The sequence below is a fragment of the Hippocampus bargibanti genome, linkage group LG09 (genome assembly GCF_051943395.1).
Source record: "Hippocampus bargibanti isolate YZ-2025 linkage group LG09, ASM5194339v1, whole genome shotgun sequence".
NCBI classification, from domain to species: Eukaryota; Metazoa; Chordata; class Actinopteri; order Syngnathiformes; family Syngnathidae; genus Hippocampus; species Hippocampus bargibanti.
Genome location: NC_142742.1, coordinates 2,334,691 through 2,351,890, shown reverse-complemented (window position 1 = coordinate 2,351,890; position 17,200 = coordinate 2,334,691). Strand labels below are relative to the sequence as shown.

General features: G+C 38.7%; 2 protein-coding genes and 1 long non-coding RNA gene across 4 annotated transcripts in view; 1 reads left to right on the top strand and 2 right to left on the bottom strand.

Moving 5' to 3' along the window:
* Positions 1 to 17,200, bottom strand: part of LOC148893266 (uncharacterized) — a 115,356-nt gene that overhangs the window by 97,307 nt on the left and 849 nt on the right. The window lies entirely within an intron of this gene.
* Positions 576 to 10,222, bottom strand: gmfb (glia maturation factor, beta). 2 transcript variants are annotated; one of them, XM_089004350.1, is made up of 7 exons: positions 10,065 to 10,222; positions 7,820 to 7,916; positions 5,928 to 5,977; positions 5,396 to 5,528; positions 4,875 to 4,948; positions 3,401 to 3,486; positions 576 to 1,855 (listed from the first exon to the last, which is right to left on the bottom strand). In XM_089004350.1, the coding sequence occupies exons 1-6, from the start codon at positions 10,065 to 10,067 to the stop codon at positions 3,415 to 3,417; spliced, it is 429 nt and encodes a 142-aa protein (XP_088860476.1). In that variant the 5' UTR covers positions 10,068 to 10,222; the 3' UTR covers positions 576 to 1,855; positions 3,401 to 3,414. The 2 variants fall into 2 exon arrangements, with proteins under 2 accessions (XP_088860476.1, XP_088860475.1); XM_089004349.1 differs by having other exon boundaries at positions 576 to 3,486.
* On the top strand, positions 10,839 to 17,161 carry lgals3a (lectin, galactoside binding soluble 3a). Its single transcript, XM_089004346.1, has 6 exons — positions 10,839 to 10,976; positions 11,387 to 11,404; positions 12,263 to 12,961; positions 15,399 to 15,487; positions 16,210 to 16,369; positions 16,441 to 17,161. The coding sequence occupies exons 2-6, from the start codon at positions 11,390 to 11,392 to the stop codon at positions 16,594 to 16,596; spliced, it is 1,119 nt and encodes a 372-aa protein (XP_088860472.1). The 5' UTR covers positions 10,839 to 10,976; positions 11,387 to 11,389; the 3' UTR covers positions 16,597 to 17,161.

Genomic DNA, 17,200 nt, shown 5'->3' with positions numbered 1-17,200 from the left:
AAATATATTTTTCAGCCAAATATGTTTGTGTACAGTACGTGTAAAAATTCACGATATTAGTCCCTAGTCATCTTAAAATTTGACCCCCTTTTGTGATATCCAAAGGCGATTGAATTGGACGCTAGCTATTAGCTATATATTAGCTATCTAGTCACTTGCTATTAGCTATCTATTTGCTAGCTAATAGCTAGCTATTTGCTAGTTATTAACTATATATTCGCTGGCTAATAGCTATCTATTTGTTGGCTTTTAGCTATCTATTCACTAGCTATTAGCTATCTATTCGCTAGCTATTAGCTATCTATTCGCTAGCTATTACTTATCTATTTGCTAGCTATTAGTTATCTATTCGCTAGCTATTAGCTATCTATTCGCTAGCTATTAGCTTGCTACCTATTTGAGTTACTTCCCGGTTGAGTGAACACTGGCGCATGTGGCTGCCGCTGCTATATATATATATATATATATATATATATATATATATATATATATATATATATATATATATATATATATATATATATATATATATATACACAACATTCAGTATAGAATTGACTCATGGGAAAAATATATGAACAGTATCAATGCTTTTATTTTGAGACTACAGATACATTTTTATAATGCAGTATGGAAAATACAAATACAGTACTGTATCACAAGTTTCACTATGTGATAAACGGCATATTTTTCATTCTTTCATTTCCAAAGAAAAGCAAAATAAAAACAGCAGGACAGATTGATGACTATAGCACGACATATTCATGATCATAAAAGGGAGGGAAGCAATAAATGTCATCACCTTAGCGCCCAAATGCTTTGTTTTTGTATAAAAAGACTGTAAGTAAACACATCAAATAGATTGTAGCAAATTGATCAGGTAAAAAATAATATTAATCATTAAATCAAATCAGTTCAAAACCTGTGCCAGACTTTTGAGTCATAGATTTAAACATTACAGTAATAATAATAATAATAATAATAATAATTTCATTTATAAGCGCCTTTTAAAACTCTCAAGGTCAATTTACAGTCACAGGTTAAGTTTTTCTGTGGTTGAGCAGTGGCAGCCACACGCGCCAGCGTTCACTCAACCCGGAAGTAACTCAAATAGATAGAAAGCTAGCTGGCTAATAGATAGCTAGTTGCGTTAAGTTAATTCTGTCTCCTTATTGTCTGTTACGAATGAGCTAGATAGCTATTTAGCCAATAGCTAGCTATATAGCTAATAGATAGCTAGCTTGATAGTATTCCAATGATGCCCAAATTGCAGTGATTAATCATAATTTCATTAAAACAATGAGTTCAAATCACATTTTTTTTAAATCTTCCCCATCAAAACTGTATTTATTAATCCAAGGCTTGCGTTTGGTCTTCTAATAATGGAAGCAGATTGATTTTTTTTTTTTACCATGTAAAAATGACTGAGAAAGACAATGTTCGCTGCATGCACCACATACACAGATGCACTAATGGCACACCTCCATGAGATAATATAAAAAGTATTTTTATTTTTTGCTTTTACAATTTTGTTTCAACCCCCAGAGTGCCGCTTCCGTTTGTTATATTAACGAAAATCAGCATTTTTAACAGTAAGTGCTTGTCGATTACTTATTTTCTCTTGGTGACATTTTTTTTTTTCAGTCAATGCTGGTTTAAAGGACAACCGACATCTCCGGACAAGTTGTGTCCATAATTTGTAAAATGGCTTCAAATGACTTCTACTAAGCATATTTTACAAAGATTCCACCGCATATAGCTATATTTTACGTTTTAAGACTCACGCTGAATATTCCGGAAGTCTTGTTTTTGATTTGGTGACGAGTCCTCACCCTACGTCACTGAAGGAACACCCCTGACCGAAAAAAGGACACATTGTAGAAGTCCTTCCATCACGTCGATGCATTTTGCTTTACTTGTTTGGTCTGAAAATTTTGTGTTGCACCAAAAAGAGGCAGAAGAGGGCGACAAAGCTCCGTGTAAGGAATTAATCAGCCCGTTTCCACAGGCTGATTTTGAAATTGAAAGACGACAAAAGACAATCACAAATAGATGGACTTAAAAAAAAAGGCACACCATTTCAAGTCACTGGCACATTCCTTAACCTCCAACCACCCCCAAAAAAAAAAAAATCGGATCGAATTAACCTCCTAACCCCAAAATGACATTAATTTAGCAAAGTGAAGCGAAATTCACCCAATAGAACGTGAGAAAGGAGTTTAGAACATTCAGAGAGAACCTCACTATGCCATGAAAATGTTGTTTGTTCCTTTTTTTTTAATGAAACATTCCAGCTTGGTGTCTTTCAAATGTACATGTAGCATTTTCTCACAGACGCGCGACATTCATCAGGATGGCTAGCAAACAAATGTTAGTTTAAAAAACAAAAAAATAATTAGTAAGGAAAAATGCAGATTTTAAGACTCCGCACAAAGCACGTCGAAATTGTCCAGTTTGGAATGTATTTGAAATGAGATAAGATGATCAATTTGATTTTGTGAAACCCCTGACTGTGGATAAGCAATGACTTGTCGGCCATGTTGATTGTCTCCCAAGGCGCTGAACTAAATAATAAATGCGACAAATGCTTTGCGCACACAAAATAAAAAAAATAAAAATAAAACAATAATAATTGTTTTTAAAAAGAATTTCACCGTGATGATTTTTTTTTTTTTTCATATTTTGTGTGTGGCTCAATAATAATCACCACCAAGGAGCTAATTAAAGGACAACGACGCCATTTTTTTGTTTCCTAACTGACGTCAGAAAAACGTTTTATAGCATCTAAAATACCCAAAACACGCAGGTTGATATTTTTAGTCAAATGCAAAACACCAATAAAAAGTGTCCTAAAACTGCCACAAAATGAGCTCGGAAACTGGGCAGATTCAGAAAGTCCCGCCCCCTTGTTCGTGACGTCACAGCAGGATACTCCTTCACAACGCATTTGACAAAAAAAAAAATATCATCCTGTGTGTTTTGGCTATTTTAGATGCTATAAAACGTTTTTCTGCTGTCAGTTAGGAAACAAAAAAAAATGGTGTCGGTTGTCCTTTAATGCTACGGTGGAGAAGTGACACTTACTCATTGTGGAAAGGATAAATCTTCCCCATAAAAGCTGAATTTCACATGAAACTAACACTTTTGGAACGTGTGAAAAAGCTAAAAAAAAAAACAAACACACACACTTGGAACGCATGGATGAATTTGGTCCCTATTTCATACGGACACAAAAAGATGACAAATGGGGGAAGTAGCGATGAGAGCTAGCGGTTAGCGCCCGAGTTTCAACCGTTGCAAACATTTCAACTGGCGAGAAGCTTATAGAACAAAACAGGAAGTAGTAAAGACTATTCGAATCAGGTGGAAGTACGGAAAGACAACAGTGTAAGTGTAACACCTTTGCGAGGTTCCTTAACGGAAGAAGCGAAGTTTCTCCCGAAGCCATTCCTCCGTCAGGTCCTCCGTGTTGCGGATCTCAAACACCTGCGGGGGCGGAGGGAGATTTGAAATTCGGGGTTTGAAATGTATGAACCCAAATTAGCAAATGGTGATCATGTTTTTCAAAGCTAACTGGGTTGATGCTAGCACACAATGGAAACAGCCATTGACGGGCTAATGAAATTAAACAATTTAAGCGGCGGATTTATCAAGAGTGCGGAAATACAAGTAGTCAAGAGGAAAACATTCCCGCAGTTTACAGAGTCGTAAAGTGATGAAATTGTGCGTGTCGGTGTTATGCTGCCCCCCGGTGGCCAGGAGGAGGCACGGAAGGCGTGTGTTAATTCATTCGCTGCCGTTCCCAAATTTATCGCCATTCCCAAAATTATTTGGGAATTCAAAAGCATGACATGGAGCTCTATTCCCAAATTTTGTTTGGGTTTCGTTTTTCTTGCGGGGGAGAGATAAAGTGCTGGTCAGCCCTCTGGATATGTTTTTTTCCATTCCATGAGGGGGCAGCATTTTTTTGCCCACGTGAGCACTGTAATAATAATAAAAAAATAATAAAAAAAATTAATAAAACATAAAAAATACAAAATACAAAAATAAAATCATGAAAAAATTAATAAAAAATAACAAAAATAAAAAATACATAAATAAATAAAAAAATAAAATAAACATAAACATAAAAATAAAAAATAAAAAATAAAATCAAATTAAAAACAATTAAAATAAACATTAAAATTAAAAATTACAAATTAAAATTAAAAATTAAAAATTACAAATTACAAATTACAAATTACAAATTAAAATTAAAATTAAAATTAAAATTAAAATTAAAATTAAAATTAAAATTAAAATTAAAATTAAAATTAAAAATACATTTCATTTATACGCACCGTTCAAAACTCTCAAGGTCACTGCTTTGTTACAGCTTTAGCGTTTTGTTGTTAAAGCACTATATCAACCAATAGGTATGCATTGTGTTTCGTACAGCCGCCCTCATTTCAAGCTCAGATAACCCCAGACCCGTATAACTGAGTAATTAACTCTGTTTTTTGATGAAAGAAGAAAATCTATGGTTTCTTATGCTCCATTACATAGTCCTAAAACTCAATATTCTGTGGGTCCTGGAATTTGAGTGAAAATGACAAAAACCCTGGCACTGGAATGGACACATTTTTTTTGCACATTGTCTGGCAGTGAATGAGTTAAATGCCACAGTATAATGCTAACTGCACACATTTACTCAATGTCAGATTTATTTATTGTTTTGGCCTCAATTGTCGGTGGCCGGTATCGACATACTTGAGTAATATGTGATGCCCCCCTCCCCAAAAAAAACAAAAAAAAAAAAAAAAAAAACGAGCTTTGCTCGGCTAAGATATCCGTTTATGGGTATTCGGCCATGACTTGTAACAACTTTCACAAACCTTAGTCAGTTGCGCAGTATGCACCAGCTTGGTTTTACTGCCTGCGTACATCATCTGCTGCTCAGGTTTGCAACCTAAAAATAAAATGAAGTAAATAAGCAAATCAGTAAATAAGTAAATCACTAAATCAGTAAATAAGTATATATGTAAATAAATAAGTAAATAATGCATTTCATGTATAAGTGCCTTTCAAAACATAAGGACACGTTACAGTCACAGGATATTTTTTTTTCTGTGGGTGAGCAGCGGCAGCCACACGCGCCAGCGTTCACTCAAGCTGGAAGTAACATAAAGTAAAAAAAAAACAAAACAAAAAAAAACAACTAAATAGTCGTAATGAAGAAAATACATTGAAAATAAGAATTTTCATAGTGTAAAAAAAAAAACAGTAAAAAATTAGTAATAGTAAAAAAAACGATCGTTTTTGTTTTATAATAATAGTTAAATAAACACATGCATGTAAAATTCAAGTGAGCGCGGACATCGGCGATTTTCAAGCGTCAGGCAGTTTGCGTACGTACCCACGGGGCTAACGAAGATGAAGCAAAGGGGATAAGACACGCGGCCGTCATCGTGTTGGTATTTGTAACTGTACACCACAAATCGGGGCTGCCTCTCCGGAAGTTCATCTTTCAGGTCGTCGGGAGAAATGTCCTGAGAAAAACAAAGCGGCAAGCGACAATAAGGTTAAAATCTTAGCAAAAGAAAAAAGATGGTTTGAAAGGGGAGTAAAAGAAGCCATTTTCATAAAACAGCAAAACCCTTCACTAAATCGCCATGGTGGGGTGAGGTACAATTTGGATCGTTCTTACAACCGACTTCTTAGGCAACATAGGCTTAGTTATGCTGATGAGGTGATACCAGATCAAATGGGGCAATCAGGCCAGTTGTAGACTCCATACTCAGTCAGGGCAATAGAAGTAAGCAGTGTATTAGGACAGTGTAGGAGAATCACGGTTGAAGAAACCTTCTCATCGATGGATCACTCCTGTACGACTGAGAGCTTACACAGACTAAATATTTCAAAGTGAACTCGTGAAAAATTATACGTACTTCATATTCTTCATCCAAGATCACCAGCTGCTTGTCTTTATCGATTTTCACTGGGGGGGAAATAAAGGAAATATAAGAACAATTGGCATCGTTGACGCATTAAAATTGTACTTAACTCATTCACTGCCATTCCCAAATTTATTCGGGAATTGAAAATATGACGTAGAGCGCCATTCCCGAATTTGTTTGGGTTTTATTTTTTTTCGTGCTTGGGTGGCGATAAAGCGCTGGCCGTGGCCTCTGGTAATGATTTTTTTTTTCTTTTCCACAAGGGAGCAGCATTTGCCTATTGTTTATGTTAGCGCTTTGTTCTAACTTCAGCTGTTGTTAAAACGCGATATAAATCAATTTGTATTGTATTTTGTACAGCAGCCCCCATTTCAAGCTCAGATAACTCCTGATTCATATAATTTAGGAATTAAGACTTTTTTCCTGATTACAGAAAAAAATCCAAAGTTTTGTTCGCTGAATTAAATGTTAATGTAGTCTTAAAACTCAATATTCTGTGGGTCCTGCAATTCGAGTGACGATGACAAAAACCCTGGCATTGGAGTGGACACATTTTTGCACATCGTCTGGCAGTGAATGAGTTAAAGTTGTCACATTGTAATTCCTCCTCATTCAGGACTTTTTGAAGGCATTTAGCATTTTTTTGGGGGGACGATTTGAAGGTCTTTATTGGTGATGCCATTTTTTCCAGCACTTTTTTAGGGAATTTGTGTCAAATGTCTCAAAACTTTTTAAAGTAAGTTCACTTTAAGTCCTTTTTTTCGGACTTTGGGAAGCCATTTTGTCTTGTTTTTTGGGTCTTTCCGACGGCTTTTTCTGCAATTCGGCCATTTTGTGGAAGCACCTTTTTTTCCCAAGCTCTGAGTTTTTTTTTAATAAAAGAAGAGCTAATTATAGATAATAGATAGCTAATTATAGCTAAAGTAATTATAGTTAAAGTTCACTTTAAGTCCTTTTTTTAGGACTTTGGGAAGCCATTTTGTCTTGTTTTTGGGTCTTTCCGACGGCTTTTTCTGCAATTCGGCCATTTTGTGGAAGCACCTTTTTTTCCCAAGCTCTGAGTTTTTTTTTAATAAAAGAAGAGCTAATTATAGATAATAGATAGCTAATTATAGCTAAAGTAATGATAGTTAAAGTTCACTTTAAGTCCCTTTTTTAGGACTTTGGGAAGCCATTTTGTTTTGTTTTTGGGTCTTTCCGACGGCTTTTTCTGCAATTCGGCCATTTTGTGGAAGCACCTTTTTTTTTAATAAAAGAAGAGAGTCTAAGGTTTCTTACGCTGAATTGAATGTTTATGTAGTCCTATAACTCAATATTGTGTGGCTCCTCCAATTCGAGTGAAAATGACAAAAACCCTGGCACTGGAGTGGACACATTTTTGCACATCGTCTGGCAAAGAATATGGAGGACAGCAGTCACAGATTTATTTGTTTTAAGCTGAATGCTATTTTGTGGTGAGCCGGCATGCTCCTTTTCCCGAAAAATGGGAATTGATACACCATTAAAAAGCAATTTCTGATATGAAATGATTGAAAGTGAGCATAAAAATAACCATTTTGGTGAGACCTTACAAATTTAGAATAGGTATACACCAAAATCCAAATTCACATAAACCAAATCAGATTCCAGATTTAAAGCATCCTCCTTCATTTCGGAAAACCCGGCGGGAAGCGGCGACCAATCTTCCCAGCGGGTGCGCTATGTAAATAAGAGCCCCCGCCTACACAAGCGCTGGCTTACGGCTTAAAGGCTGTGAGTGACCCAATTCTGCGAAACTGTCAAGGATTTTGGCTGATTTCGTGAAAAGTCCACGTGTGTTGAATCTTGAGGGGAAACGTCGAGTTAAAATTTGAAAGGAAGGTAAATCGTCAACCGATACTTACTGACGATGGCCGCGTTGTTGGTTTCCTTGCGGAGACGAAATTTCTTCAGCTTCTGGACCAGATCATCATCCACATCGCACACGGTCAGGGACTCGCTCTAAAAATAAATGCATAAATAAAAATAAAATTTAAAAAGAAATAAATAGAAAAAAATAAAATAAATACATAAATAAATATAAAAATAAAAATAAAAATTACAAAAAATAAAATAGAAAAAAATAAAATTAAAAATAAAATAAATAAATAAATAAAGTAAATAAAAAAAATTAAAAGACAATAAAAAGTAAAAGACAATAAAAATAAAAATTAAAATACAAATAAAAATACAAATTTAAAATAAAAATAAAATACAATTAAACAAATTAAAATACAACCGAATTAAATTAAATTAAAGTACAACAAAATAAAATAACATTTAAATAAATTAAATATCATTAAAATAAAGGACAACTAAATAAAATGAATCATCAGTAACTTGCTGTGTAGCTCTCTCTCGTTTCTATTTATAATTGTATGTTATTATTATTATATTTAGAATTGTATTTTATTTATTATTGTATCTATGCTTGTCTGTGACTGTAAAGTGTCCTTGAGAGTTTTGAAAGGTGCTTGAAATAAAATGTATTATTATTATTATTATTATTATTAAAATGTCCCTTCAATAAAATATTTACCCAACTGCCTCCATGACATTTTCCTACAGTCTTATTTTGTCTTTTGCAAAACAACGTAAAAACGGTTGGGCTTGTACGTTTGCGTTTTTTTTTTTCGCAACATGTACCTTTTATGACACATTCTATTTCCAAAAGTTACTATAGTTTTGTCTATTTTTTTAATTGATATAATAAAAAAAAACACACATCGAAATATGTTAATGTCTTGCATAAGGATTATCATCAAACATAATGTAATCACTGAATTCATTTCACGGGGTCTTAAAGGAAGCTTTTTTTAGGTCATCTACCAGGCACATAGTTTCATTGCTTTTAAGCTGTTAAGATATTTATCCAGGCGGGTGCACGGCACTACTGGCTGAAGGCGTCTCGATCTGATATGCAGCTAAAATATCAAAATATACATATATATTAATACCCTGGTCTTTCAACAAGCTTTGAATGCTTTGCATTTCTGAGTCACCACCTCATTGCATTACATAACTCCGCAGTATACAGATATGAGCTCTTTCAAAGTCTTCATTGTTTTTTTTTTAACATGACACCGTCCTCAACAGATGGCTCGAAAGGGAGGCGGGATTTCTCTGAGCTTAAAGGAGATCTTCTGAGATTTGGCAGTCTTTAAGCGCAAGTGACACAATAGGAAATGAACGTAGATAAGAAGACAAAGAATGAGGAACCACGGATGACATCTGTGACACCAGTGCTACTTTCTGCTTTGGTATTTTATTTCTAACCGGGTAGAGTGCTCGTAGGGTATTTTGACATGTCTTGACGGTTAACTCCCTTTCGTTGTGGAGACACGCCGACGCCAAGGATGAAAAAAAACATGAAAAGGAGGAGTCAAACTGGTGGACGAACATCTTGTGGAGCCCGGGCGCGTTTTGAAACATTATTTGCAGTTCATACGCAGTGGCAGGTTTACCCAAATACACCAGAAACGAGCTACATCCGCGTTCAGAATAAGAGAAACAACTGCCTCAATTGTTTGACATTAAAAAAAAAAAAAAAAAAAAAACTAACGGCATCACAGTGCATAGTGAGTGTACAAAATGCTGATTTGTGAAATTAGGCTATTCCTGGTATATTCCTGAAAATATACAACTACACTACTATCGATACGATAAGAAAACCTTTATTTCCCCCATAATGGAGAACACAAAATATGCGAAAAAACATTCAATAAGGGAGATGAGATATGACTTTCGAATTTTACGTTTCAAATGTTCTGTTAAAGAGAAGCAATTTGATCGAATCACGACTTTGTGAAGGAACGTCAGAGCACAAACGAGGCGATGTTAGCACCACAAAAAGAAAATCGACATTGGCCAGTTAATGTATGCTTTTATTTTGACGCCTACAAGCGGAAACTAGTTGATGATTCACGTTATACTTGACACGAGAGGGTGAAACTCATGCTAAGGCTACCAAGCTAAGGCTAGCAAGCCAACGTTATTGCTTTTCCTCCTGCAAACGTACCTCCAAAATTTTACGTTCATCAACAACATTAGACGAAAACGTACAAGCGAACGTGATGTCAACTCTCCCCCCGACATTAACGAAACACTCACCATTGTTTCCGGAGTTCGAAGCTCGAAGACACGGAAGGCTTCAGCTCGCAATGAAGAGTCTCATTCAATGTTTTTTTTTTTAACTTCACAGCTTGCGACGGATTTGGCCAATCCGGAACAAGAGATCCTCCTTAACTTCATCCATCCTCGCCCAACCGCTGTCTTAAAACAAATTAAATGATAATTTTTAATTAGAAATTATGAACAATAAAAAGAGCAATTCGATCGAATAATTATGCTTGGAAATCTTCTAATAAAAATAAGAACCGCGAATGGAGAAATTCATCATAATATTTTCAAGGTTCGCACACAATAGTTATGATTTAAATTCAACGTAATTGATGGCCGTAACAAACAAACAAACAAAAACAGATACTCCAGTTCAATGACACCATCACACACAAAGATGAAACATTAACAAAGAAGGATTTCAGTAAAGATATATACAAATTAACAGGGTACAAACAAACAACTAACAAGTGAAATATTAAAATATGTTTGACATATACATATTTTTGTCACGCTCTCGACAAATTTGAGAGTCGACGTGTACATATCAATCAAAGCTACACGGTGTCACACACTTTGTCGATGTAAATATGTAATTCCTCTGACAAAATATAAAACGACATTACACATTTCGGTATCTGTATTTTTATGTTCTATAGATTTTTTTTAATTCTAAATATTATTTAATAAAAATGAAGCGTTTCATAAAATGTCAATATCGTGACGTCAACCGATGGGCGCGCCCTCACTTCCTCTTTTAAGAGTTGTGGCAGGCAGGCAGCTGCGGCAGCTTGTAGTTAGCTAAGTTAGCTAAAGGAGGCTAAATTGACTGGCTAACTGGCCTTCGATCTTGGACAAACAAGCGACCCACTTTCACATCTGAAGACTGCACCACCCGGCAAGGTTTTTAATCGAAAATAATCTTTTTTTTGTTCCTGTTGTTTACATCTACTGCCAGCGGAGTTAACGATTAAAGGAGTTAGCATTCGATCGCTAACAGTTTCACAGACACAGCTAGCTCAGTCACCCTGTCAACACTAATGTAGCAACTTAGCTCGTTTTGGCCATATAAGTAAATAGCCTTGAGGACGTACGCGGTGACAGCGTTCGATTTGCCGAGCTTCGAGTCGGTTCGTTCCATTGGAGGCGTCCACCTTCATGGACTTTGTTACTCATTTGTGAAGAATGGAAATGTTTAGTGTGCCATTACTCAGATGTGCCTGTGTGTGTTTGTGAGACACTCCCTCTTACTTGACAGCTTGTTACGTGCTCCCCAAAAAAATACTCACATTCGCTCTTGTCTATGTTTTTAGGTCATGTCGGATTTCTCGGTGAGTTTTCCGCGTTTGCATGGTTTTGATATTTATTTCAAGGACAACCGACGTCTCCGAACAAGTTGTGTCCATAATTTGTAAAATGGCTTCAAATGACTTCTACTGAACGTATTTTAATAAGATTCCACCGCATATAGCTATATTTTATGTTTTAAGACTCACGCTGAATATTCAGGAAGTCTTGTTTTTGAGTTGGTGACGAGTTCGTACCTGACGTCACTAAAGGAACGCCGCTGACCCAAAAAGAGACACATTGTAAGAGTCCTTCCATCACGTCAATGTATTTTGCTGTACTTGTTTGGTCTGAAAACCTCATGTTGCACACAAAAGCCGCCAGAAGAGGGCGTCCAAGCTCCATATAAGGAATTTATCAGCCTGTGGAAATGGAGGTGGCCACAGGAGGTCGCCATTTTGTGCCTCTTTTTGGGTGAGACAATGTTGCCTCAAAATGGCATGGAATAAATTCTTTAATCGATTGCAAACACGTATGCTTTCCTCTTCAGAACTATTTGAATCATATTCATAACTGGATGTGTAAGAAGAAAGCATATTCTCCGAATCTGAAGCCATTGTTTTGATTCTGCAGCAATGCAAGACGTCTTGGCGTGACGTCACGAACTGGGGGCGGGACTTTCTGAAAATGCCCAAATCGCAGCTCAATTTTTTTGCAGATTTTGGACACTTGAAGTCATTTTTATTGGTGTTTTGCATTTGAATAAAAATATCATACTGCGTGTTTTAGATGCTATAAAACGTTTTTCTGATATCAGTTAAGAAACAAAAAAAGTGACGTCGGTTGTCCTTTAATTTGTATAATGATACTTGATGACCCAAACTCCCCCACTGACATTGTAGCTAACAGACGCTTTGGGAGACAGTACCCCAAGCCAGGCCAAACGACAAGGCAACACCAACCCGACCGGAGGAGCAAACAACCCGCCGCCTCCTTCCAACCCCGGATGGCCCTCGTCAGCCCCCGGAGCTCCAACTCAGCCTTCAGCCCCCTCCGGTTTCCCCGCTGGCACCGGCCCGGGGGCACCGGGCCAGTTTCCCTTCCCCTCTGGCCCCGGAGCGCCGGGTCACTACCCGGGGCCTCCGTCGGCGCCGGGTGGATTCCCTTCTAATCCCGGGATGCCTGGACAATATCCTCCGGCGCCGGGGGCTCCGGGGCAGTACCCCGCCAGCCCCGGGGCACCTGGCCAATTCCCAGGGCACTACCCGCCTGAAGGAGCACCCGGTCAATTACCCGGCGGGCCCGTTCCATACCCAGCTGGACCTTTCCCCTCCGGTCCCGGCGCTCCTCCTGGGGCTTATCCCAACATGCCTCTCTACCCGCCGGGGGGTAACGGCATGTACGGCCCGGGAGCTCCGGGCGGTTTCCCACCTCCTGCTGGCCCGGGTGCTTTTCCGGCATTCCCCCCCGGTGGAGGCTTTCCCCCGATGCCCGCCGGCTCCTGGGGACCTGGCGGTGGAGGTTTCCCACCAGCACCCGGTCCCTTCGGTCCAGGTCCAATGGGTCCTTACGACAACCCTGCGGCTCCAGGAGGCACTCTGGTGAGTACAATAAAACGGCGTCCGGTCCGTTTGCTTGCTAGCTTGCGGTGGTGACAAACTTTCACTTTTGGCCAGATGGGTTTGTGGTCTGGTTTACAACAAAAATCCTCATCCTTGCACGGTACCGTCTGGTGGAAATGGCGGCCACTTTTCCTACTCGGTTTCTGGACGCACTGGGATGCAGTCTGCTGGGGGGGGCGAGAAGCATCATTAAAAAAAAAACGTTCAAATACAGTGATACCTTGGCTTATGAACTTAATTGGTTCCCAGACAGAGTGTGTAAGGCAAAAAGTGTGTATCCCAAAAATTAATTTCCCATAGGAAACCATTAAAATGAGAATAATCCGTTCCCAGCTCCCCGTAAAACATACTTTTCTTCTTTCTAAGCCTTAAAACTACACAAAATAAACCTTATTTTATATATAATAAATGTGACATGGTATTATAATTAAAGAAATAAACTACTGTATAAAAAAGTCATATTTATTTACCATCGTGATGGTAACAACAAGCCATCTGTACAATTTGAAGAGAGCATACAAGCAAGGGAATCAGCTATTAATGAACTTTCTAGTGTGTCTGCCTGCATCGTTTGCTGTTGCAATATCACAACTTCCAAGATGTACAACCCAGAGCTCCTTGAGACACTTTATGTAAAAAGATATCCATTCCATCAAGCCATCAACGACCATCACAAAGGTAAATAAAACGACTTTATTATAAAGTACAGTGTATTTCTTTCATTACAATACGATAGCACATTTATTATACATAAAATAAGGTATATTTTGTGTCGTTTTAAGGCTTATTTAGTTGAAAATTATGTTTTATGGGGACCTGAGAACAGATTATTCTCATTTTAATGGTTCTCTATGGGAAATTATTTTTTGGCGAGATACACTTTTCGCCTTACGCACTGGGAACCAATTAAGTTCGTAAGCCGAGGTAGGTATCACTGTAGTATTTTTTTTAATTTCTTTTTTTGAAAATATCTTCTTGTCTTTCAGCCCAGATTTTATCCGCCAAATAAATGAAAGAGACAGAAGACGTCATCTACGGAATCGACATGCGGTTTGATGACATTAAGACTGAGCACCAGTCTTCTATGAATTCTATACTATCATGGACACTTTGAGTACTTCAATATTCCTGCTTTGGTGCATGCACAAAAATCATTATTTGTATCACTGGCCGCAATTAATTTTTTTTAAAGTCACTACAACAGAAAATGTCTGTTTTTGCTCGTTTTTGACGTGTCGTTTCTGTTTAGGAAAACACACGGTCGGTGACTTTGTAGTCTTTAAAGGGATATTCATAAATGTGTCTTTTTGGGGGAAAGAGGATGAAGAATATATTATTACATACTAAGCACCACAAAAAATGTTACAATATTGCCACAGCGCCATCTTTTGTGCCGTAGAAGTGAGTTGAGGAGTTTCATTTAGACATTTAATGCTTTGGCGCCCTCTTGTAGTATCCAAAGGCGATTGAATTGGACGCTAGGTATTAGCTATCTATTCGCTAGGTATTAGATACCTAATAATAATAATACATTTCATTTATAAGCGCCTTTCAAAACTCTCAAGGTCACTTTACAGTCACAGGATATTTTTTCTGCGGGTGAGCAGCGGCAGCCACGTGCCACCGTTCACTCAATCCGGATGTAACAAAGTAAAAAAGTACAAACATATATATTCACTAGGTATTAGCTATCTATTCGCTAGCTTGCTATCTAATTGACCTAGCTGGCTACCTGGCTAGCTATTTGCTGTCTATTTTCCAATCTATTCGCTATCTAACTAGCTATCTATTAGCTAGCTAGCTAACTTTCTATCTATTTGAGTGATTCCGGGTCGAGTGAACGCTGGCGCGTGTGGCTGCCGCTGCTCACCCGCAGAAAAACTGATCCTGTGACTGTAAAGTGACCTTGAGAGTTTTGAAAGGCGCTTAGAAATGAAATTAATTATTATTATTATAATTATTAAGTACTTTCTGCACCCTCGTTGTTGCATGAAGCAGTTCTAGATGAAAGAGAAGAGGATAAAAGCGTCCTTTTCACCAGTGGATCAGCAATGTCGTGGTGAAATGTGCACGTCTGCTACAAGCTAAATGTTGAAAGCAAAAAGGAAGTCGGAGCATTGACGAAAAGAGATTGTCTCACATCAGTCCCCACACCGTAAATCCGCTTCAATTCCAAGCCGCGGCAGCTCCACATACGCGTAAGAATCCATTTTAGAGGCGCAACGTCAATTAAGTCCACAATAAGTTGAATGGGATGGCTGAGCGTCGTCCTATCAGAGAGTTGCTTTCACCCGTTACCCGTTTTGAAGAGTCTATGCATTTTATTTGCCAGTTTGAGATCAAATGTCTTGAACCACGTTTCGCTCCAAGAGGACATCTTGCCATATTTTGTTTTTTTGTTTTGTTTTCCTTGCAGCCGGTACCATATGATCACCCGCTCCACGCCGGATTAATGCCGCGTCTCGTCATCACCATCGTTGGCGAGCCAGTTCCTGGAGCCAGCAGGTTTGAAGCTCATCCTTCTTCATATTTACATATGAGGTTTGCCTTTGGTGGTGTTGTTTAGATGACAAACAAATGCTCAAAACAGAAGACGTTATCAACATCGCAGGGATAATACTAGTGGGCCTCAACCTGCAGTCCATATGCACCTAAAAGCTAGCAACCACTCATTTGACGACAATGACGTTAACATCTTCGTGAAAGAAAATAGATGGTTTGAAAGGGGAGTAAAAGAAGCTATTTTCATAAAACAGCAAAACCTTTCACTAAAATCTCCATGGTAGGGTGAGGTTCAATTAGGATCGTTCCTACAACCGACTTCTTAGGCAACATAGGCTTAGTTATGCTGAGGAGCTGATACCAGAGCAAATGGGGCAATCAGGCCAGTCATAGACCCCATACTCAGGAAGGACAATAGAAGCAATCAGAACAGGACAATAGAAGTCATCAGTGTCGCCGCAGGGAGTAGTCCTCTGCTCCCCCTAACCTGCAGGGACCAATCAGCAGAGTCTGGCAAAAGATTTTAGCTAGCTGACGAAGCCTCTTGGATAAGAAGCGAAACGTCCGCCACCTTCAAAGAAGTACAGATGACGGCTGAAGAAACCTTCTCATCGATTGACCACTGCTGTACGACTGAGAGCTTACACAGACATTTAGATGAGAAAAGTTGTTTTGGAGATGGGGGAGGGAGGCCAAAAATTTGCGGTAACTTTGAAACCATCCAGGTTCCACGTGGACTTCATGAAAGGCTCAGACGTGGTCTTCCACTTCAACCCTCGCTTCCACGAGCAGACCATCGTCAGAAATTCCAGCCTGGGAGGCCGTTGGGGGCCCGAGGAAAGGGACGGCGGCGTTTTCCCTTTTGTACAAGGCCAACGCTTTGAGGTAAACTCGGGAAACGGGAATTGAAAAGACCAAATGATGAATACATTTTCCATGCGCGTTCCTTGTCACAGCTGAAGATCCTGGTGGAGGAGGATGTTTTCAAAGTGGCCGTGGACGGAAACCACTTGCTGGAATTCGAGCACCGCGTGGGCGGTCTGGAGGACGTCACCTTGCTGAGGGTGACGGGCGACGTGGCGCTCTATAGCGTGGCGCCCAATATGATCTGAACACCACTTGCTTATAGGACAAAATGAATTTGAAGAGGGGCGATGGGGCAATCCTGCGCGCGTCGCACGCCTTTTGGGAATTTGACGTACTCACACGCGCGTGTATTTCAGGCAACACAGTATTATAATAACACAGGTATTCTTTGGAAATGTAATTTATCTCCGTTGAAGGCATGAAAAGTAATGCTTTGCTATAGATAGACTGACTGCACTTGTAACATAATAGTATCTAGCGGGTGGGGGGGGCGGGGGGTCACGAATGGACCTTTTCACCATGACGTCACAACCGCGAACCCAAAAGATCATGTTTCACAAGCTAATTTGCCGGGATTAGCGGCCACAATTTAGCCTGCCGCATAGCTAACGTTAGCTAACACTGCTCTATTAATAATAATACATTTAATTTCCAACCGCCTTTCAAATCTTTCAAGGACACTTTGCAGTCACAGGATTTTTTTGTGCGGGTGAGCAGTGGCAGCCATTCGCGCCAGCGTTCACTCTACCCGGAAGTCTTATGAGAAATACAATACAATAAAACAAAATCAAATATAATAAAATAAAAAAACATGATATTGTGACTTTGTCGTACTATTTAAAGGACAAC

Bases quoted from the DNA above. Each gene is read 5' to 3' on its own strand.
- gmfb (XM_089004349.1), bottom strand. The intron at 5,978-7,819 runs GTAAGTATCGGT...TTTCCCCCCCAG, and splicing joins CAACAACGCGGCCATCGTCA to TGAAAATCGATAAAGACAAG. The intron at 3,487-4,874 runs GTTTGTGAAAGT...CCGCCCCCGCAG, and splicing joins ATACTGCGCAACTGACTAAG to GTGTTTGAGATCCGCAACAC.
- lgals3a (XM_089004346.1), top strand. The intron at 12,962-15,398 runs GTGAGTACAATA...TTTTCCTTGCAG, and splicing joins CGGCTCCAGGAGGCACTCTG to CCGGTACCATATGATCACCC. The intron at 15,488-16,209 runs GTTTGAAGCTCA...GAAACCATCCAG, and splicing joins CCAGTTCCTGGAGCCAGCAG to GTTCCACGTGGACTTCATGA.